General features: G+C 51.8%; 2 protein-coding genes and 1 non-coding gene across 30 annotated transcripts in view; 2 read left to right on the plus strand and 1 right to left on the minus strand.

Annotated features, from left to right (window-relative positions):
• Positions 1–12851, minus strand: MRPL14 (mitochondrial ribosomal protein L14). Of its 22 annotated transcripts, none has more exons than XM_086371860.1 (5): positions 12772–12851; positions 6742–6853; positions 5163–5247; positions 2567–2658; positions 1–483 (listed from the first exon to the last, which is right to left on the minus strand). In XM_086371860.1, the coding sequence occupies exons 4-5, from the start codon at positions 2635–2637 to the stop codon at positions 117–119; spliced, it is 438 nt and encodes a 145-aa protein (XP_086227986.1). In that variant the 5' UTR covers positions 2638–2658; positions 5163–5247; positions 6742–6853; positions 12772–12851; the 3' UTR covers positions 1–116. The 22 variants fall into 22 exon arrangements, with proteins under 22 accessions (XP_086227986.1, XP_086227978.1, XP_086227977.1 ...); XM_086371852.1 differs by having other exon boundaries at positions 5199–5313; XM_086371851.1 differs by having other exon boundaries at positions 5163–5313.
• TRNAA-UGC (transfer RNA alanine (anticodon UGC)) lies at positions 8201–8273 on the plus strand. The gene has a single exon. It is a non-coding gene; the product is annotated as a tRNA-Ala (tRNA).
• Positions 12372–21521, plus strand: part of TMEM63B (transmembrane protein 63B) — a 25643-nt gene continuing 16493 nt past the window's right edge. The window contains exons 1-5 of one of the 7 annotated variants that reach the window (XM_086371838.1): positions 12372–12511; positions 18596–18918; positions 19188–19267; positions 19552–19590; positions 20527–20617. In XM_086371838.1, the coding sequence (XP_086227964.1) occupies positions 18760–18918; positions 19188–19267; positions 19552–19590; positions 20527–20617 (369 nt within the window). In that variant the 5' untranslated portion in view covers positions 12372–12511; positions 18596–18759. Of the gene's footprint in view, positions 12512–12992; positions 13118–18595; positions 18919–19187; positions 19268–19551; positions 19591–20526; positions 20618–21521 lie in introns of those variants that run through there. The other 6 variants (XM_086371839.1, XM_086371837.1, XM_086371836.1 and 3 more) reach the window with 6 other exon arrangements.

Below are 21521 nucleotides of genomic sequence, written 5' to 3' on the forward strand. Positions count from 1 at the left end.
TACATGGAAGCGTTTATTTTCCCACAGGACACCGTTCCCGGGCTCCCCCTCAGCAGAGGTGCAGTTCTCAGAACGGCTCCATTCACGAGCCCCCGTGGCCAGCGCCTGGGCTCCGCTCACACGAAGTTCTGAGCGATGGCCAGCACCTTGGAAAACTCGCCTTCCCTCTGGCGGAGGCTGGTGGGGATGGGTGTCTTGATTCGGGTCCCCACCGGGTTCCCGTTGTCCTCGATGAGGACCACGTTGTTGGAGTCAAACCTGGGGGTCATTGTGGGGCCAGGCATGCGATGCCCCACGATGAGCGCCTTTTTCTTCTGCCCCTTGATGGCCAGCAGGATCCGGTCACCCACCTTGCCCACGCCGTTCTTGTTATAGACGTGGATGCAGCGAGGAGGGCGATGGTAAGGAGTGTTCCCCAGGGCGCTGTTGTCCACCACACGCACCCGCGTCATCTTCTGAATTGCGCCAAGGCTGCCGGTGGTGCTGGTGGAAGAGGAGGAAAGTCTAAGGCCTGCAGCTCTGCCGGTCAGGGCGCAGCGGCCTCTGCCAGGCCCGGCTTGGCAGCGCGCACATCAGCAGGGCCCTGACACCGGCGGCGTCCTCACTCTAAGAAGTTCCTTACAGCTTCTGCTGCCGGGTCAGGACCTTGATCTGGGTGGGCTCTAGAGGGAACCCAATATTCTGTTACAGTGAGTGGCATGGCAGCCCTAATTTAAAGCCTCTGGTTTCCAACAGGCCTTGGAGGATTAAGGGAATACCTTACAGGCCAGGCCTTGCCCCTGTCGAGCCTGCAAAACCTGCTCCCCCTGAAAACACTGACTCCCAGATGTCCCATCTACATGGTGCTGGGAACCATTAGATCCGAGTGGGTATGTCTGCCTAGGGAGTCCCATAACACAGCACAGCAGAAACTGAAAATAAGCTAATAATCTTTTAATTTCCCCCCACTAGAAAGAGTACTATTAAAGGCAAATGAGCTACTATTGAGCCACCTGATGACAGTGGAATTCTAGTTTCCTCTGCCACTAGGACCCTAGTGCTGATTCTCTGGGGTGACCCGCGGTCCTCTTCTCTCGTTCTACCTGCCTGCCCTGGGCGATGTCACCTATTCCTGTTGTTCCCACCTAGTGAACTCCATCTCCAGCCCCAGGCCTTGCCTATCTTCCAGTCCTGCAGTTCCACTCCAAGCTCCTCATGTGTCGGTCGGTTCCACAGTGACCTCATCGCCTTCCCCGCAAGCCTCCTCCGGCTGGTGGGCTTTCTGCCTAGACAGCGGCTTCTCCAGAAACTCTAGCTCGCGAGCCATAAACCTCTCTCCATCCAACCTCTACTGGCACCACCTCCTGAACACCTCTGACCCTCCCCTCCACCCCATCAACAAATTCCTTCATCCAGCAGCTCACACTTTTACACCAAACCGTTATGTTTTGTGTCCTAACCGGCTCCCTGAGCACCTCACTCTGCCGAACAAGACCTCTTTTTAGAATATAAAGTGGAGGCCACTCCCTTGCTGGGGACTGTTCAGTGGTTCCCCTTGACTACACTGTCAACAACCTGGTCCTAACATACCTGTCTCCTCAGGTCCTCCACCTCCCGCCACTCACACATCTGCTCTGAGCCCCAGGGCCGGGAACCCCTGGAGCTCTCCAAGCCTGCCCAGCCTCATGGCCCTCTCTGGGGGCTGGGACAGGGCCTGCCCCCACTTCCCTTCCAGGAAGGCGGCCTCTGTCCGCCTCCTCCCCCTTCCCCCCTCTTCCTCTTCTATTAGCAGCCCCTGTCTTGAGCCTTCCAAAGAACTGTACAAGCCTCTATTATTAAACTGGTCACATTTTTCTTAGAGTTATTTGTTTCCAACTTTGCTCCCATGGCCAACTGTGAGAACTCTGCCAGGGCAGGAAGCAAGTCTTATTCATCTCTCTATGACCAAACCCAGGCACAGGGCTCAGTAAACGCTTGCGGAATGAGTGCATGAACAGGGCCAAAAGGCATGTTTGCCAACAGGAATGCAACCTGCACTCTCTGCCCTGGCTTAGCACCTAAACGGGAAGGGGGAGGCTGCCACACTTTCATCATGCTTGAGTGGTCATAAGCCTGTGATGTAAAAATACATATATTCCATTTTTAAAAGAGTTTTGCCCTCTACTTTTATTCACTTATATATATGTTTTAAACTGAAGTACAATGTGTTAATTTCACATGCACAGCAAAGTTATTCAGTTATACACATAAATACATAGATATTTATTCTTAAAAGAGAAGGTTTTAACGCACTTAGGGAACAACAGGGTCAAGAGACAGCATTTTCACTGGAAGAGTCTGGTAGGCATGGAGGTTTCATCTTCCTCCAGGTCCATTCCTAGTCCCGCCCCCAACAGCACCATCGCCCCTTTACCTGCCCCCCTCCCCAACCTGGGCTGCCCAAACCCCAGCCCCATCTGTTCCTTTAGTCTCCCTGGACCCCCAGCCCACCTCCCTGAGTGTCCACTGCCACTCTAATCACAACACCCAGTCCTGGTGGGAGGCTTACTCAAAAACACAGCTTGAAGACCTCATTAGGAAAAGTTACCTGAAACAGCGCTGGCTGAATGCTCTGCTCATGTGGACACAGGGGCCCCAGAGCCCGCTAGAAAAAGCCATGGGATCCCAAGACGGCAACTCCTGCAGGGAAAGAGAGGGGCAAGGATTTATTTCTAAGTCAGTGTCCTCACTCAGAGCCAATAGTTTGGTATATTTGGTTTTTGTTTTGTTTTTTTTGAAAGACTATTGGGGACTTGTGTGGGAGATGGCACTTCGAGCACAAGATCATTAGTCACTAAATATAAATCTTAGTGGTTAAAAGATAGGCAGACGATTAGATGAACTCCAGCGACAGTTTTGCTGATTCATATTCTAACTGGGGTCAGAGGGCTGGAATGGCCACAGCAGTTCTTGCTGTGGGTAACACAAGAGCACAGTGAGTGCCTTCACCATTACATCACTTCCACGGGCAGGAGGAAAAAAGGAATCCCATGGGACACAGCCAGGCAGGGACCACTTCCCACATCCTCCACGGAGGACACTGGCCCCTTGTTGACACTCAAGTGCCTCTTGAAACCAGAACTTCCACTCCTTGGAGGAGAGCAGATTACCTGGAGGAACCACCCAGGTTGTCCGCCACCACATCACCTTTCCCTCAAAGGTAAGAGCCAGACACCTGGACAGCTCAGGGTTAGCAAAGCAGTGCAAAGGACGCCCTCGCCAAGTCAGTGACCTCGGTCTCTATTTGGATCAGGGAAACTACCTACCCCACACGGCAGCTGCAAGTGGGACTCAGGAGAACAAGGTGGGGATAAAAGAGTAAACACCAGTCCAACACTGGTAACTCCAGCTTGCAGAACCTCCACCCCGAGGCTCCCTGGCACCAAAAACTTGGGCCCATCCCCAGGTTTCCGCAATGCCCGGGTGTCAGTGAGGGGAAATGTTTAAGAAAAATCTACAACTGACTGGTAATTCCAGCTGCAAAACATGCCTGTTTTCCACCCAAATGTTTGGCCACAGAGGGCCTCATTCAAGAGCTCTGCTGAAAAAGCCTCTACCACTGTATTTACACATAGCTCTGCCTTGCCCAAGTTCAAAGCACCTTAGATAAGATTTTATTTAGTAAAGGTGGGGAAAACTCACTATTTACTCTCACAGAAATACCTAAACACTCCAGAAATGCTTATTAACTACGATTTAACCTCAAACCTCAAGCTTATTTGCCAGTGTTTCCTTAAGACAACCCAAGGAGGAGTGGCCCAAATGATCAGAAAATTACATGCAAAAGAAGATGGTCAACTTATAGAACTATTAACAAATGACACAGAACCAAAGACTACCAGATGACGCCAGCTTTACCTTCACAGCTCCGTGGCCCTGGACAAGGAACTATCAGCTTCGGCTTCCCCAACTCGGGGTTTCCCACCAGTAACACCTGCTCACAGGGCAGTGGCGAGGTAAACCACGCAAAGCATGGAGCCCAATGTCCACACTCAATACCTATCAGCCCTCTCCATCATCATATCACATCCGCTTTGAAACTGAGGAAGCTGAGATGAGAGAGAGAGACGGGGACTTGCCCCATAACTAGCCAAGGGCACAAGCAGAACCAGAAGTGGACCCAGCTTTTGCCCACGGGTCTTCCCTCCACACGGGGTGTCCTCACTCTCTGTACAAAGCCCACTTCACAGTGGGGCTCGGGCCGAGGAACAGCTTTGGGGGTCACCTGGTCTTTTTCTGCTGCTTCCTTTATGAAAATGGATTCGGTAGAGCACTTACACTGTGTCTCAGCGCTTTCCATTATCATCTCATTTAAGTTTCCCCAAAACTATGAAATGGGCACTATTATTCACCCTACTTTATACTTGAGGAAATGAGGTCCAGAAAGGTTAGATAATCTGCCCAAGTTGCACAGCCAGGAGTGACAAAAGCTGAAATCTGAATGGCAGTACTTGGCTTCCCAAACCCACACTCTCTTATTCAGTGGAGTTAACATGGTAACTTCAATTTAAATGTTAGTATTTTTCCAATCATTAGATCATCTTTGTTCCATCAGGAATACTGTTATCACAGGCATGTTTTACTCCGCCCCAACCAACTCAGTGCTTGCTGAGTCAACTGAAACGTAGACAAACAGCAGGTGAAACTTATTCGCTTTTATCCATTTAGGTTTTGAAGACAATTTATAGTGTAGGTGGCAAGAAGAGCTCCACACACTGAACAATAATGGAAAATTGGCATTTTTTTTAAAAAGAGCTCTGAAAAGCAGTCCTCCTGGCCCAGGTTGCCGCTATGTTCAGTCTCAGCCAAGCCTCCCCATCTCACTCTGGGGCCCCTGCTTGCTCTCCTGGGAGAAAAGAGGCTCCTCAGAACCCCCAAGCGAGCCCGGTGGCACCCACATTCCCTCTCCTGAGGATTGCAACACCCAGCCTCTCCACTCGGCACCATTTCCTCCACGGTACTCATGGGAGTCCAACAAGTGCAGAGGAGCCTACGGGCTGCCCAGAACTTTCCCTGCCTTGGGAACAACAAACTCTCCCATTCAAGGCACCTCCCAGAAGCCTGTAGGGCAGTCTGTACACAAATTACACCCCGGCCCGCCTCTCTGTGCCTTGCTCAAAGCCACCCCCACCCTCTGGGCTCACCTCTGCCCAACTCAGCAGCCCTGGCTCCAAACACACCTCCTCCAAGCAGCTCTGTATGAGGCTGCAGCGTCCACTGCCGCCCCTCCTGCACACCAAGGACATCTGGGTGTCTGTGCCAAGGAACTCCGCGGCTCCAACTTTCATCACCAAACTCAGACGTGGAATAAATTTGGATTTTTTTTTTTTTTTTTAGATAAGGCTGATATCCCTTAACATTCCAGTTCTTGCTACTCACTATCCAAAACTCAGAGACCACAGAGATCTTGACAATATGGTATCTGAACTCTCCACAGGAATTCAGGACTCACACACACACACACACACACACACAGAGGAATTCAGGACTCACACACACACACACACGCACACACACACACACACAGAGGATCATTTGTACTGCCCTCAAACACAAGAGTAACACATTCCCATCTCTAGGGAGCACCTCCATTTAAGGCCCAATTCAGAGACTTTTCACTAGGTCTTTGGTGGATCTGATAGTGACCTCCAGACCCAAAGGACTTAAAGACATCCAGTGGACAGCAGTAAGCATTCCTACGCACCTGAAAGCATAAAAGAACCAAATATATTTGTATATTAAAAAAAAAAGCTGTGGTTCCCTCCACAGCCACCCCAGCAAAGGATCCCAGCAGGTCCTCACAGAGTGGGAATGCAATAAATATTTAATGAATAAAATAAATGAGGTAGCCAATAGCCAGATTCCCCCACCCATGGCTCCACACAGGGAAATCTTATCTGTTTATCAGGAACCCACACATCACATGCAAACAGGCTTTAGGAGACCCATGGTGCTAGTCGTGGGAGGATGAGCCCATGCTACGTCTAAAGGCCCCTGGAATCATCTCCTGGGCTTGGCGCCATCACTGCCACTGTGGAAAAACACCTCATCCCACCACTGAACAACTGGTTCAGATCAGGGAGGAGTGATGGAGGCAGTAATTTACTTCACAGCAACTCTGACTGACCTTGATGTTATTTCTTAGGATAAATCCATCCTGTAGACACAGGCCCTGATCCACTTCAGATCAGACTATATATACTGCTCTGTTTCACAAACAACGTTATTCTGAGCCCTGTGTTTGCACAGGAAGCTAACTCCAATGGTATTTCCTCCTCTACACTCTCACTCAGAGGAGGCTAAGTATTTGGAAGACTATGGTGCCAGAGATGGCTTTTCAGGCCGCTTCCTGGTCAGCGTGGAGTACTGTCCTCCAGGTTTAGCACATGAATCACAACCGCTCGTGGTGGGGGAATGGGGAGGGCAAGAGGAAGAAGATGAGAGAGACAGAGAAATTACTTAATAAAACCCAAGAGTCGTGCTTATTTTCCATCCTGGTTTAAGCTCTCCCTTCAGTTGTGGAGGTCAAGGAGGACTGCAAATTTCAGGGTCACATAGGTGAGTTTTTCACTTGGCTTCACTTCAGGTTAGGGTGGGTCCCACTGGACTCTGTGAGGGCAGGAATGGTGCCTGCCCTGTCCAGAGCTGCCTGCTCAGGATGTACAACAGTGCTGGGCACACAAATGGAGCTCAGTGAGTATCCGTTAAATGAATACTATTTACCTGCAATTCCAATTCACCGTCCAGATCTAGAAAGACTCAATATCGGAGAGTTGGTGGTCTTTCCTGTGCCCTTCATTCAGCCTTCCACTGGCTTGGGGGAGCTTCTTAGAAACTGAGAGCTCATTTTTAGCTAATTTTAATACAGACAGACTGAACTAAAAAAGCAGAGGGATGCTTTGTAGAAAGCTAGAAAGTACCATTACTTGAGCTTTGCATGTGTGCGTGATAATTCACTTAAGTCGTATCCGACTCTTTGCAACCCCATGGATTGTAGCCCACCAGGCTCCTCTGTCCATGGGATTCTCCAGGGAAGAATACTGGAGAGGGTTGCCATGCCCCCATCCAGGAGATCTTCCTGACCCAGGGATCGAACCAGTGTCTCTTCCGTCTCCTCTAATGGCAGGTGGGTTCTTTACCACTAGCGCCACAGGGGAAGCCTATGTGAGCTTTAGGATCAGCAAAATATTGTACTTAGTATCACAGATCCATGTACACTTATACATTGTTTCTACCCTACCAATTTCCCTCTTTATGTCTGGGTTCTAAAGAAGAGAGGGAAAACAGAGTTCAGCACAGTCACAAGTGACAGTTTAAAGGAGATTCTGTTAGTGAGTGGAAGAAGGGAAACACTAAGAGAAATTAAATGCAAGGTCTGGCCACAAAATAGACAAACTCTGCCTAGCATAAAGATATAAATGTACTTCTTCATTAAAGCAGGAAAACACTGAGGCCTGGCAGCTTCAACAAATCAAAAAAAAAAAAAAAGAGAGAGAGAGAGAGAGACCTTCTTGGACCCTCATCCTGTCATGCAGACAGCTCCTCCCATCTCCTGCAGGTTTCGCCCCAATCATTCTGGACCAAAAAGTACTCTTAATAAGTTGCTTAAATACTCATTACTGTTTTGCTGGGGAAGGAGTCTCTTTCAGTAGTTTTGTGTTTATACACCATCTCACAATTCTCAAAGTATTTTCACACAGATCACTTTCTTGGTTGACTTCATTCCCGAGCACCCAACAGAAACACAAAGATAGATGACAAAGAGCAACCATTTGGGGAGGGTTGACTCCACTAAGGATTTCTGAACAGTTCTGAAGGTTCAACAGAGTGCTGTTTTGTAGATGGAGAAATTAAGTCAGAATTGCTAAGTGACTTGTCCTAGGAACGGAGGAAGGGTAGAAAGCTGTCTCTACTACACCCCGCACAATACCCGAGCAGGTAAAGTGCTGCTTTAACCACCAATAAACTTTACAGAAATGAACATACCCCACACAGTCCCAAGTACTCTTTCTCCTTTCTCAAAGCTGCCACATCATCTTTTAAAACTCAAAACAGCCATCTTTTCAATAGATATCTGCTCTACACACAGCACAGCCTAGGACCAACTCTCAAGCTGATTCTGATACGCCTGCAAAGGTGTGAGTTTTCAGTTTCTACTATCAAGGAGCAAACATCCAGGCTTTCCCTGGTGGTCCAGTGGTTAGGACTCTGCACTTGCACTGCAGGGGGCACAGGTTCGATCCCTGGCTGGGGAACTGAGATCCTACATGCCATGCAGCTTAGCCAACAAATTTTTTAAAAAAGAAGCAAACATCCCTCAACAGCTCGATGTGCTGTTTCTACCATGGCTACCAATGAGGACCCCAACTCTCCATTTTTTTTTTTCCTTTTGGGGAAATCCTGGATGTTTGCTTCTTGATAGTAGCAACTGTGAACACTCACACCTTTGCAGGTGGATCAGAATCAGCTTCAGAGTTGGTCCTAGGCTGTGCTGTGTGTACAGGAGGTAGCTATTGAAAATAAAGACAACTGTTTTGAATTTTAAAAGATTACATGGCAGCTTTGAGAGAGGAGAAAGAGTCCTTGGACTGTGTGGGGTATGTTCTTTTCCATGAGGTTGCACAGCCTGTGGGATCTTAGTTCCCCGACCAGGGACTGAGCCCAGGCCCTCAGCAGTGAGAGCTTGGCATCCTAATCCCTGGGCCACCAGGGAATTCCATCCAGTTCTCAAGCTGACTCACAAAGAAAAAACATTTCCAGGGTTCTTGTCTCTGTTTATTTACCTTTATGTGTTTATTAACTTGTGTATTTGTTTGTTCCACTTTGTTACAGGAGTATTTAAAATCATGGTTCTTAAAAATATCTGACAGCTCTTGATTATTCAAGTTGGTTTTTCAATATGTAAGTTTTAATCTATTCTAGCTTTGATCCCCTGCCATCCCCACCTCACAGGTGTGCAAACACCTGTATTTCCAGAAGTTTGTAACATTCTTGGTATGGTCAAACTGGGAAAAACTGTACAAGGCAAAGTTAAATTCTACTTAATCACCTCTACCAAGCCAGTGGCAAGGAGCTAGGTTTATGGAGATGTCATATGGGCAGGCAAAGTTGGGGGGGAGGTGGTTGGGGTGGGATGAAAAGCCCAAAGAAAAGGTATCTCCTCCACCCCTGCCTCCCCTCTTCTCCTGCCAAGTCTATGACCTTGGAATCCACTTCTCCAGGCCTCAGTGACTCTGTCAAGCAAGGGTCATTGGGAAGAGCAAGGAGGCATGGAAATCAAAGTGTTTTAGCTTCACTCACAAAAGGGACTGTTTTCAAGCAGGGGAATCCCTCTCTGGATTCTGACCAGTGAGAACAGCCTCACTTCCTGATTCTCAGGGCAACATTATGGGTATCAAAGATCACTCAGTCCTAAAAGTGTGTTTCAGCTTAAGGTAGACATAGAAGGGCTTTGCTGGTGGAGCCGTGGATAAGAATCCACCTGTCAATGCAGGAGATACAGGTTCCATCCCTGGTCTGGGAAGATCCCACATGCCTTGGAGCAACTAAGCCCATGAACCATGCCACAACTACTGAGCCTGTGCTCTAGAGCCTGGAAGCCACAGCTACTAAGCCCATGTGCCCCAACTACAGAAGCCTTTGTGCCCTAGAACCTGTGCTCCGTAACGAGAGAAGCCACAACCATGAGAAGCTCGCTTACCACAACTAGAGAAAGCCCGTGCAACAACCAAGACCCAGCACAACCAAATAAATGAGTAGTTTTTTTTAAAAGGTAGACATGGAAAAGTGGTCCCTCTTTTCTAATGACATAGATGATTTTTTTTTACGCTTTTGACAAGGAAACTTTCCCATTCTGAGTTGTGTTTCACTGGGGAATAATAGGCTACCTGGCACCTTTTTTTGTTTTAATTAATTATTTATCTGGCTGCATAGTTACCATACACGGAATTAGTTGTTATACATCACACACGATCCTAGTTCCCAGACCAGGGATGAAACCAGTGTCTCAGGCATTGCAGGCAGAGTCTCAACCACTGGACCCCCAGGGAAGTCCCCCGGCACCTTTCTTAAGAGGGCATATTACTTGACCCAGAGCAACGTTTCTGGGATCTGAATCATAGCCTTCTCACACAGCTGGTTGTCATTGTTAACACATGTGTAAAATTGCACCAGGGTGAGCCACAACCCAGAACAAACCGTCAGCTTCTAAAAAGGAAGATCAATTGTAACCTGATTTCTGAGACCCTCCCAAGCCCCTTCATGGCCTTAAAAACTATTCCAGTAACAATAGGAAAATCCATCTTATGTGGGTCCAGGTGTCATAACACCAAGACAAGAGTGGGGTGAGACAGGCTTCAAAGGACTCTTGCATCATATAAGATGCTAAATGCTGCGGAGAGTCTAAATAATTATGTTCAGTGCCCAACAGGCTCCCTTCTGAAATATGAATTTCAGGGAAGGTTTGTACCATTCATACTCAGGGGCAATAATAAAACATTTTGGCCGTTGTCCCTTCATGTATTCCACAGTGTACTCAATTCAATTCTCACTTCGGGCTTTCCGAAATGTTTCCTCTGAATATGTGGTGACCCTTAACTAGGCACAGGCAGAAATCGATCGGGAATCCACCACATGTTAACATACCTAACTGCATTAATAAAAAGATAATAATACATGAGAAACACCTTCTAGTGATCCTCAGGGGTCCCCAAACCAGGTAACATGGGCTCCACTTCCACTTTCCAGATACCCATTACAAGTGCTACTCGGCAAGGGATTGCACCAGCTCTACAACCATAAAATCAACACAATATGTAAAAAGTTCCATAGGAAATACACATCCAAGAAGCTCTAAGGGTAAAATGGACAATTCCACACAAGGGAAAAACAACAACACAAAGAGAAGATTCCTTGTCATCCAAACTGCTTGCTGCTGCTGCTGCTAAGTTGCTTCAGTCGTGTCCAACTCTGTGCGACCCCATAGACGGCAGGCCACCAGGCTCCCCCGTTTCTGGGATTCTCCAGGCAAGAACCCTGGAATGGGTTGCCATTTCCTTCTCCAATGCATGAAAGTGAAAAGTGAAAGTGAAGTCACTCAGTCGTGTCTGACTCTTAGCGACCCCATGGACTGCAGCCTACCAGGCTCCTCCGTCCATGGGATTTTCCAGGCAAGAGTTCTGGAATGGGTTGCCATTGCCTTCTCCAAACTACTTTCTCCCACCCAAAACAGCTCCCAGAATCCAAGCCTACAAAGACTCCTCCCACCAGGCAGTCTGCCAAACATGGCTTAACCCCATCTCCCTTTCTGTCCTTCCTAAGTAACATTTCCTACTCCAACAAAATCCTCTTTCTTCCATTGTACATAATTCCATGAGTGAAAAGTGAATTTTCCTCTAGCACAGCCTCCCTGAAAAAACCAACCTACCCTCCTCCTTACTACATATCCCTGCTGTCCTGACTGCATCCTCACAAGACAATTTTAAATGACTGAAAACTCAGATTGATGAAGGCAGGACCACAAACAGGAGAACACAGGAAATCAAAGCGCTTCAAACTTTTGTGACACACAGAAACACATTGTATAACACCTCCTAATATACTCACATGTGTATACTTGAAGCAGGTGTCCAGAAACAATATTTACCCTTCCTAAGTACAATGCACTGATATTTTCTATTCTACTTCACTTTTCTTAAATGATGGCCATGATCCACTAAATTGATTTCCAACTAACCAATGGCACAGCTGGAATGGGAATTCAGTTTGAACTTCATGTAAACCTTACCAGTGCCTTCCACAAGCTACTAATGAGCCCTTGAAAAACCCAGCAGAGAGAAGACACACTAACCAACCACAACCAAATAGGCAGTGCCCATTTTCTGTCCAGCAACCCCACAAGTATCTGCCAACTTCCAGCTTTCCCCCAGTAACCCAAAGTGACTCCATCATATGCTGTCTTATTAACCTCTTTATAAATTCCATCAATCCCTTAGGGTGGCAAAGTTCATTTACTGTCCACCACGTAAAGCAGTATTTTCCTTCTGTCCGCAAGCTTGTTCTCAAGCTTGAAGAAAGCCTTCCATGAGCCCATAATTAAACGAACAAGTTGGTATTCTGTATGCCTTTGTCGTCTATTTTGTAGGTAACACACAGGAGTTACGCACACGCGCAGACACACACACACACCCCTCTCTCTCTCTCATCTTTCCAGTCTTAATCCCTGGCAGATGCAGCCTCGGGTGAAATGAGAAACCAGGGAACCCCCTGGAGCCAGGGGAGCCACTCATCGGCATGACCGTGAAAGCGGTGGACTCACTCTCCACACCAGAGAAGCGCCTGGCAAAAGAGTCACAAAGTCATCTCAAGACCCAAGTAGGGAAAGGAAAGGGAGAACGAGAGAAATAAGACAAACCGGAGGAGCCGTGCCAGACTGATCGGCCTAGGCCACCTCGTGAAGCCTGGCGGCAGCCCGCCCCAGCCCCAGAAAAAGCAGGTGAGAGCGGGCCAGGGGCGCGGGGTCTCAGAGGCCCCAGAGAGCGGAGCCGTCCTCTAAGAATGGGAGGGAGCAGGGTCCGGATCAGAGGCCTCCCTCCCCGTCGGGACCCTCTGCCCCTAGAAGGCCCACGATCCCCGCACCCGGCTCTTCCTCACCCACCCTGGGGGAGCGCGCCACGGCTCCAGCCGGGAAGAAAGGAAGACGGGAAGCAGAAAGTCAGGAGCGTGACGTCCCTTCCCCCCATACACACTCCATACCGCCTTCGCCGCCCAGGAATATCCCGCCGCGGGCCCCACTGGCTGGGCGCCGCCTTCCCCCCCACGCGGCCTCGCGCTCTGGGCCTGCGCGGCGGACCCAGCCGGGAGGGCGGCAATCTGAGGGTGCGCGCGCGCCTTGCGTGTCCTAGCGTGTGGGTGTGGCCTGCGCGGCCCCGCCCCCTCCTCCAGCTCCCCCTCCCTCCTCCCGCTCCCCCTCCCCCAGACACTGCCGCGGCCGCCGCAGGAGCCCGGAGCTCCAGCCGCCCAGCGACTCCCCCTCCCCCTCCCCCAGCCCCGCCCCGCCCCAACCCGGGGCTCGGAGCAGGAGCCGAGTCTGCGCCTGGGGGTGAGTACGCGACCCTTCCCCAGCCCCGTCTCTTTTCTTTGAGGATCCCACCACCACCTTAAAGAAAAACCCCGATCTCAGCTGCGCGTCCCCTCCCTTTCAACCTCCTGCGGGACCCAGAGGTGCCCGGGGCCCGCGGGACCCAGGGGTGCCGCGCGCTGCCCCCAACCCCGGCACCATCCGGAGCCTATCGTGTGAGTCCTCCGACCCCTGCCTGGGGTCCAGAGGTACTCCGGCCTCTGTCCCCACCCCTCGAGAGATCCAAGGGGTGGGACCTCCGCCCCCGGTCCCCTAGCACCACTCTCCCCACCTGACCCGTCCAGGTGCGAGTCCCCTCCGCGCCCCTCCGGGGTCCCAGCTGCGCCCGATCAGCCCGCCGCCGCGGTAGGGAATCTGCCGCCCCCGCCCCCGAGTTCTGGATTCAAGGGTCGCCAAGTCCAATGTCCTCGGCGTCTTTTTATCTTTTCCCCGGCTCCAGGGGCCGAGTACCCCCGAAGCCGGCCCGGGGCAGGGGGTTTGGGCTCGGGCAAGGGCAGGGTTTGCGAGAGCTGGCGCGAGGCCGGCCGCTGCCCTCGGCCGGTCTGGGGACTGGTCGGAGGGCTGGGGAGGCGACTGGCCCCGGGAGCGTGTCCTCTCCTTGCGCCTCACACAGTGCAGTTCATTCATGAGCCGCCCGGGCCTGCGTTGGAGGGTGCGGTGGGGAAAGGATTGGTTCGCGGAACCGGAGTGGGGCAAAGGCCCTGTTGGGGGGAGGGGGCGTGCTTTGTCCCTAACCCTCCTTAACCTCCTAGGGAGGACAGTCCCAAAGCTTTGGCGCCTTCTTCCCCAAAAAGATAAGGACCCTTGGGAAGTGGAGAGGAGAGGTCAGAGGGGCCGGCTGCCCTTGGGGCTCTGTGCTGCCACCTGCCTGGGTCCCTTGGGTGGAAGACTGGCCGCTCAGCACTCCACTTTCCTGGAAGGGGGTGAAGGGGTTGGGGGCCGCACAATTGGGAGGACCAGGACTTCCTACCCAAGACCACTCTCCAGCCTCTCCCTGGGTCTGCATCCCCAGCCCCTCCTGAGGAGGAGCCCCCAGTCCTGCCTCCCAGGCACGTGTGAGGAGGGGAGTGGCCCTGCCAGCTGGGGGCTACCAATGAGGATGTACGGGCAGCGTGATTATCTTCCAGGGTACCAGAGGGTCCAGGCCCTGGCATGCCCCAGGTGGCACATGCTGGGACCTGCTGTTGGCTCAGCCGGTTGGGTCTTGGCCTCTGGGAGGGGAGGGATGTGGGAAGGCAGAAGGCAGGTGGTGAGTAGCCAAGAAGCCCCTTTTAGACATCTTACAAATTCCCTCCAATTATAACAGTCTTGGAGACCTGGGTTCAAATTCCAGCTCTGCCATTCTTTAGCTGTGTGACCTTGACAAGTTACTTAACTTCTCTGAACCTTAGTGTCAATATAAAAAGTATGCTCACTGCCACCTCCTTACAAGATTAAATCTAGATAGTACAGGTAAAGAGCCTGGCACCCTGCCTGGTAGTTGATCAATAAGAGCTCTCCTCTCTGAACTTCTGACCCATCCTGGTGTATCACCACCCTCCCATGCTCCCCCCACCCCCAACCCCGGCCAGCCTGCTGGGGATGGATCAGTTTGTTTGAAGAGTTTAGAAACATTCCCCTGTCACTCACTGGCTGAGTCCTGAAAGCAGTCTAAGCCCTTATGTCTCGACAAGAAGCCCATCTAGACTGAGGAGTTCTAGCATACTAAGTACTGTTTTATTTTGATTTGTACCAGTTCTCCACTAAACCAATCCCTTTCATTCCACACTTTATTGATAACAATTGCTAAATTTTTTTTAGAATCCATTTATGCCTTTAACTGTACTAAGAGCTTCACCTAAATCATCTTGTGTAATTTGCAAAACAACCACGTGACTGAATTATTATCCCCATTTATAGTTGAGGGAACCAAGGCCCAGGGTGGTGAGGTAATGTGCTCAGGTCAGAAGCCATTATCTATCTCATCCTAGAGCCCATGATCTTAGCCACCAGGCTCTGTTGCCTGTCCCCTCTACCTGCTTCAAAACCCGAAATCACAAACCCAGGGAACTGGAAGAAAGAGGGAAGGCAAACAGGTAGAAATAGGGTGTGGCATTTCTCCAGAGCTGTAACTGGCAATCCCCAGCCCCCAGCCTCCTGATGGAAGTGACTCCTCTGTTAGCTGAGGCCGCAAAGTGCTGTAGTTAAAAGCATAGACTTGAGCCGGTTGCCTAAGTCCGCGTCCGGATCTATCACAGACTAGCTGTGTGTCATTGGGAAAGTGATATACCTTCTTTGAACCTCATCGTCCTCCTAAGGTTGTGATGAGGAGTAAATGAGATGATATTTGTAAAGCACTTGGAACAGTGCTGGCATAAAATAAGGATTAAATAAGTATTTGATAAATGCATTCTTTTCCTACTACTTTTATCCTCACTTGTGGATACATTTTTGCTCATCTCTCAGAAGTTAGTAGGGATGGAGTGAGGATATTAATATCTATTTGTTACAGAGTGAAAGACTGAGGCCCAGGTTACATAGTAACAGAGCTAGTCTCCATCTTTATCTCCTCCCAACAGACCACACTGCCTTCCTATGATCCCAAGTCCTAAATTAAATCTTCCCTAGTAACTCTTTAAGAAAAAAACTTTTAATTTATAGCTTTCTTCCCACCCACCCCCCACATACACACACTTCTTGATGATAAAATAACCTTCAGTGAGCTAGAAATAAAACCCTCCATCACTCTCCCTACACCTTTCCAGCTAAAGCCTCAGTGTCAGACCAGAGAAATTCTAGGATACCACTGACTCAGACAACCCTGTAGAGTGGATGAAATGTCCCTCTCTCCCCCAAATATTCTGCCTCAGTCTCTTCCCTTCTCTCAGCTGCTCTCTGTGAAGGCTTTGAGAGCAGCTGCCCAGGGTGAAATTCAGCCCAGCAACCCCGCCTCCACAATTAAGAGCTTGGAGTAACCCAGTCGGCAAGCTGAGCCATCAGCCCTGGCTCCACCCTTTCCTGCCCTGTGACCTCCCTATGAGTGGCTTCTCCTCCCAGGTCCCTGCTTCCTCCCCTGCCGATGGGGAGTGTGCCCTGCTTACTTCAGGGTGCAGGTGGGAAGAGCAGTGTAACTGAGGAGGGAGTCTTTGTGACTGTAAAGAGGGAGGTGGCAGATGGACATGGTGACTTCAGTTACTAAAGCACAGACCTTGACCCTCACTACTCTCCGGGTTCTCTTATGTAGGAGCTCCCAGAATGTTCCACCTTCCTCCGAGTGGAGAAGATAGAATGGGGGAGGTGGGGCATGTAACTCCAGGGGTTTGTACCCATTACACTCTGACCTGGTGGAGCCTTGGAATTTCAGAGACAGACAGGCAAGGAGTCTGTGTGGGCTGGACCGATTTCTGAAATGTGTTTGAGTTGGGAGTTAGAGGTGGGGGGACTAGTATAGAGGCCCCCCAATTATTACAGCCCTAAGATACCTATACCTACCTTTAACCTTTCCTGGGGCTTTTTATATGTACATACCCAGGCTCCCAGACACACCCGCATACACACCTCCACTTAGACACTAACAACTCTCTTCATTTCCAAGGACAGCCATGTAGTCACCCAGCTCCCCACCTCCACACACACAGATACACATATCAACACAAGTTTACACACCTAAACACACACATTCTCTCAGTGCTCTGGTGTTCCCTAGCCCGAGAACACATAATGAGCATTCACAAAGCTTCTGCAGCATCCTGTTCTAGACATGTCAGAAAAGCATCAAGGTGCCCTGAAAAGTGTTCAGGCTTTAAAAAAGAAGTTGACCTAGGTTTGATGCCCAGGTCCATTATTTTATGAGCAGTGTGACTTTGGGAAACTTACTTAACTTCTCTGAGTCCTGTGCCTTCATCTTAAAATGGGAATGACATTCCAACTCCAAAGTGTTAATGATTAAATGAAAAATGTATGTTTTCTTGAAACAGTGGGCACTCTATACATGGCACCTGCTACAGTTACTGAATTAATTTTTTTTTAAGGCAACATGGGCTGGAAAGGAAGAGGGAGGGCATAGAACACAGGGCAGTTATTCCCTTAGCCTTCTTAACCCAGGCTTTTCAGAGACTCCCTGGAACCAAGTGAGACACAGACAACCCCAGCTTCTCCTCTGGTGCCTCTTGCCCTGCAGTCAAAATGTTAGGAAGAGGCAGCGGGAAATCTGAGATTGGCAGGTGGGCAGGGGAAGCTCTCTGAGCCGCCCAGGGGGCTGGGGGCTGCTTGCTCCCAGAGCTGCAGTCACCCTTCCTAGGTTTGTTGTTCTCTTTCTTTGTCTGGTTTCCCTTCTTCCCTGGGGATCCCCCCCCCAAACAAAGCAGAGCTTCAGTGTTGTCAGCAGAAGGGGCCTCCAGGGGCCCTCCTATAGGACGGGGGGTGGGGCCCCAACACCGCACCCACACACCTCCTCCACCCCAGAGCCTCCCCAGAGCCCTGCCCAGCTGGTCCCCAGGCACTTCCAGAACCCAGGCATCAGGGCTAGCTGCCCCTTTCCTCCTCCTCCCCACCCGTCCACTGGGACCGTTGAAGGCTTGAAAGCCTGGCAGTGTCAGGGAAGCAGGCCAGAAGGCACTTCCCTGGCTACAGGGAGCTTGGGCTGGTTAAGAGGCCCCCAGGCTCATTCTTCCTTCCTTTGCCAATCAATGGAAAAGCTCGCTGCAGGGCACGGCATTCCCAGCCTGCCCTGCTCTGGGGGCAGGAGCAGGGCACGCTGGGAATTGTAGTCCTTACAACTCAGATGAAAAGGAAATTGGAAAGAGATGAGGAAACCAGAGGAGAGAAAGGTGTAGCTCCTGCCGTGGCCCAGGAAAAAGAATGAGGGTAAACAGGTGTGGCTGGGCTGAATGAGACAGGTGGCACAAATGCAGAAGTCCTGCTTTTTAACGGACTTCCCACCGACCCCATTCTCAGACCCCTACTCTGAGGACAGATGGCCAACTTTAAAGTTGAACATCTCACTTTGAAGCCAGCTATACTGGGAAGGTGGTCAACTGAGTTGAAAACTGAGCAGATGAAACCATGCCATTGTTCTAACAGGGGTAGGAAGAGACAGTCAGGGTCAGGTAACTGGCTCCTGACCCATCTTCCCCTGGCCTAGAGACCCTTCCACTTAGTCTTGGATCTTCAGACCTAAGACCCCTCCCCATCTTCCCTCAGATTCAGCTCTGCCCCCTGCCTGAGACAGACAGAGATACAGAGACAGAGAGAGCCAGTTTGTGTTTGGAGAGAACGGGTGTATGTGTGTATATGGAGGTGGTGGGAGGTGAATTGCTAGAGACTCAGAGCATCTTCCAGCTTAGAAAAACCGGTCGCCCCAGTCCGGACTCAGGCTGAGTTCCCCAGACCCAGAGCCCAAGAGCCAGGCAAAGTAAGTCTGTGTGACTCAACCCTCCCTTCCTGGGCCCTTATCTCCAGAGGCCAGAGCTTCCACCCACCCAGGCAGCCCGGTGATCTGTCCTCGCTGTCCCCTCCCCACGACGACCCTGCCAAAGCCTCAAGCAGGCCCGTGAAGGGGGCAAGGGCCAGGCCTGGCTGACCGCTCCGCCCCTGCCCAGGAGGACCATGCGGCAGTAGCAGCCATGCTGCCCTTCCTGCTGGCCACACTGGGCACCATGGCCCTCAACAGCAGCAGCCCCAAGGACTACTGCTACAGCGCCCGCATCCGCAGCACCGTCCTGCAGGGCCTGCCGTTCGGGGGCGTCCCCACCGTGCTGGCTCTGGACTTCATGTGCTTCCTTGTGAGTGCCCACATGCCCCCCTCCACCCTTGGCACCACACCCTGTATCACAGCTGGCCCACACCCACCACTCTAACCACTCCCCCTGACTCCCCACGTGTGACTGCAGGTGGGAATCCCCATCACCCAGCCCAAGTTCAGCCTCGGACCTTCATCCCACCCAGAGTTATCCTTTTCTCAGACAAAAATCCTGCCCCTCTACCCTGCCCTCCTAGCTAGTCCAGGTGGTGAATGGCCTCCCATCCTGCCAACCACCCCCTCCTTCCTCAGGCACTGCTGTTCTTGTTCTCCATCCTCCGGAAGGTGGCCTGGGACTACGGGCGGCTGGCCTTGGTGACAGATGCAGACAGGTAAGGCTCTGGGACCCTCCCCTACCCTTACACACAGGCTGGTGTGCACACTTGCACGCCCACACACACACATGCACATACAACTTGTCCACGCTCCTCAGGGATAGAAGGAGAGTCAGCCCACTCTCATCCTCTTTGGTGGGGGCGGTGGGGGCGGGGGATGAAGAGGGACCGGTCCCAGAGCGGGCATGGGGCACAGGGGCCCACAGCTGGGCCTTGGTCCCTTGCCAGTCCCTGGAGACCCATCCCGGCCCCCGCTAACCCTGTCTGTTCTCTGTCCCCAGGCGCCGGCGGCAGGAGAGAGACCGAGTGGAACAGGAATAGTATGTGGGGCAGCAGCCCCCTCGCCCCCACTAAACCAGCTTTCCTTTTTCTTCTCTTTCATGCTTTTCTTCCTACCACATTGCCGGTGTCTCTTTTCCGTTTTCTCCTCTGCAGGCTCATGTTCGGATTAACGCAGGTGGTGTGCTTCGCAGAGCAGGGGGCTCCCCAGCTTGTCTCTGCCATACTCCCCAATCTCTCCCTCCGGCTCCCTGTGCGCCCCGCGCGTGCGGGCATCTGCCACCCAAGTTGGCTGGGGTGGAGGAGCCATCTTCCTTGGGAACCCACAGGACAGTAACCCTGTTGGTTGCAGAGACAAGACTGGGCGTCTCCAGTGGCTTCTCACCCCTAACAGCTAGTTCTTCCTATTCCAGGGTTCCCCGCTCACCTGCTCTGGAGGCCTGGGAGGGGGGCGGCCAGAGAAGCTCTGAGCGCAGCCCTCTGTGTCCATCACCGTCTCTGTCTATAGGCCTGGCATTGGAGTTGCGGCAGCTGCTGGGGTCAGGGAAGAGGAGGGTGGGGGACACCTCCCAGCCCCCCAGCCCCCGGCCCTTCTGGGGCTCTCTTGGTCCAGCGTGTCCTTCCCCATCACCACACGCCCCCCACCATTGCCCTGTGCCCAGCGTGGGCTCTGCTCCCCCAGCCCCCACTGGTCAGCTCCGGAACTGCAGGGCCCCGCTGACTTCCTTCAACAGTCATGGGGTGCTGATGAAGACTCACCCTCCCATCCTTCCCCCAGCATCAGTGCCCCCCAGGGCCCCTGAGGGGAAGGTGTGGGTTCAAGGGAGGCAGGGAGAGGGCAGTCACTCTTGCGCGCTTCTGCCTCTGTGCTTTCTGTGCCTTGTCTGGAGCTCTGGAGTGGGACGCCACCCACTCCACCCGGCTCCCCAGGGACTCAGACTTACCCACTCTCTGATCTCTCGTCTCCCCACCCCCAGTGTGGCCTCAGCTATGCACGGGGACAGTCACGACCGGTATGAGCGTCTCACGTCTGTCTCCAGCTCCGTCGACTTTGACCAAAGGGACAATGTGAGTGTCCTCCCCCCAGCTTCTCAGCACCCGCTCCTCCGGGGCATGGGTTCAGCAGCCTTGGCTTCAGGTGATATGGGGTCAGGGGTCTACGCAGTGGGGCCTTCTGCCCAGCAAGGGTGATGCTCGTCTGAGAGCCACAGCACCCAGACCCAGAACTCTGGGCTCTGTCTTCCATGGCAGCCTCCAAACCAGCACAGGTTAAACATTGTGGTTTATAAATGTCATTTTCCGCAGTAGAGTTATGTGCCCCTCTCCAGTGAGCAATCCTAAGGACCTCTTTTTCCTTAGACATTTTCCTGGAAGTAATCATGAGCCTTCCAGGCCTGCTTAGCAAAACATGCAGAATCCATTGTGCTGCTCAGAGGTTGCAGGCTGGTGGCCCCTGGCAATCTGGGGCCAGCTGACCTGCTTGTAGATTGGAGCTGAGGGGCGGGGCCCCTGTAGACAAGGCATGTACCTGGGGAGGCATAGCAGACCCCAGGCCCCTTTAGATCAGACCCAACACTCTGGCATTACCTGTCTGGCCACCTGTCATTCTGCCAGGGTGAGAACTCTCACCCTGGTCAGAACTCTAATCCTCAGGCTGTAGGGTGGCCCTGCTCAGTCCAGCTTAGGCTGGGGGCCTTGGGAGCAGCAGCTCCTGCAGCCCCCGTAGCAGAAGAAGCCTGTCAGCTTCCTGAGTTGGACTCATACTGGTAAGTGACAAAGCAGAGGTGTCACCCCTGCCAGCCAGAGCTGTCCAGATGGTCCCCAGACTTACGGTCCTGTATCTTGGCTGAAGGGCACCTCTCTCCCCCATCCCATGTTATGCCTGGAAGTCTCCCAGTAGGAAGTTGGGTCAGGGTCTCTCTGCCCAGCCCTTCCCCACATAGCCCCACCCTGCCCTGAGTGGGGTCTCTGT

The sequence above is a fragment of the Bos grunniens genome, chromosome 23 (assembly GCF_055505025.1).
Source record: "Bos grunniens cultivar Pamir isolate PY7600 chromosome 23, Bosgru_T2T1.0, whole genome shotgun sequence".
Taxonomy (NCBI): Eukaryota; Metazoa; Chordata; class Mammalia; order Artiodactyla; family Bovidae; genus Bos; species Bos grunniens.

What these genes read in the sequence shown, in the direction of transcription:
- MRPL14 (XM_086371847.1), bottom strand. Translation starts at nt 5,306, where the DNA reads ATGAAAGTTGGAGCCGCGGAGTTCCTTGGCACAGACACCCAGATGTCC. An exon ending in GGCTGCTGAGTTGGGCAGAG is followed by an intron (nt 2,659 to 5,162) that starts GTGAGCCCAGAG and finishes CTTTCCCTGCAG; the next exon opens with GAGTTGCCGTCTTGGGATCC. An exon ending in TTCAGCCAGCGCTGTTTCAG is followed by an intron (nt 484 to 2,566) that starts GTAACTTTTCCT and finishes CTCTTCCACCAG; the next exon opens with CACCACCGGCAGCCTTGGCG.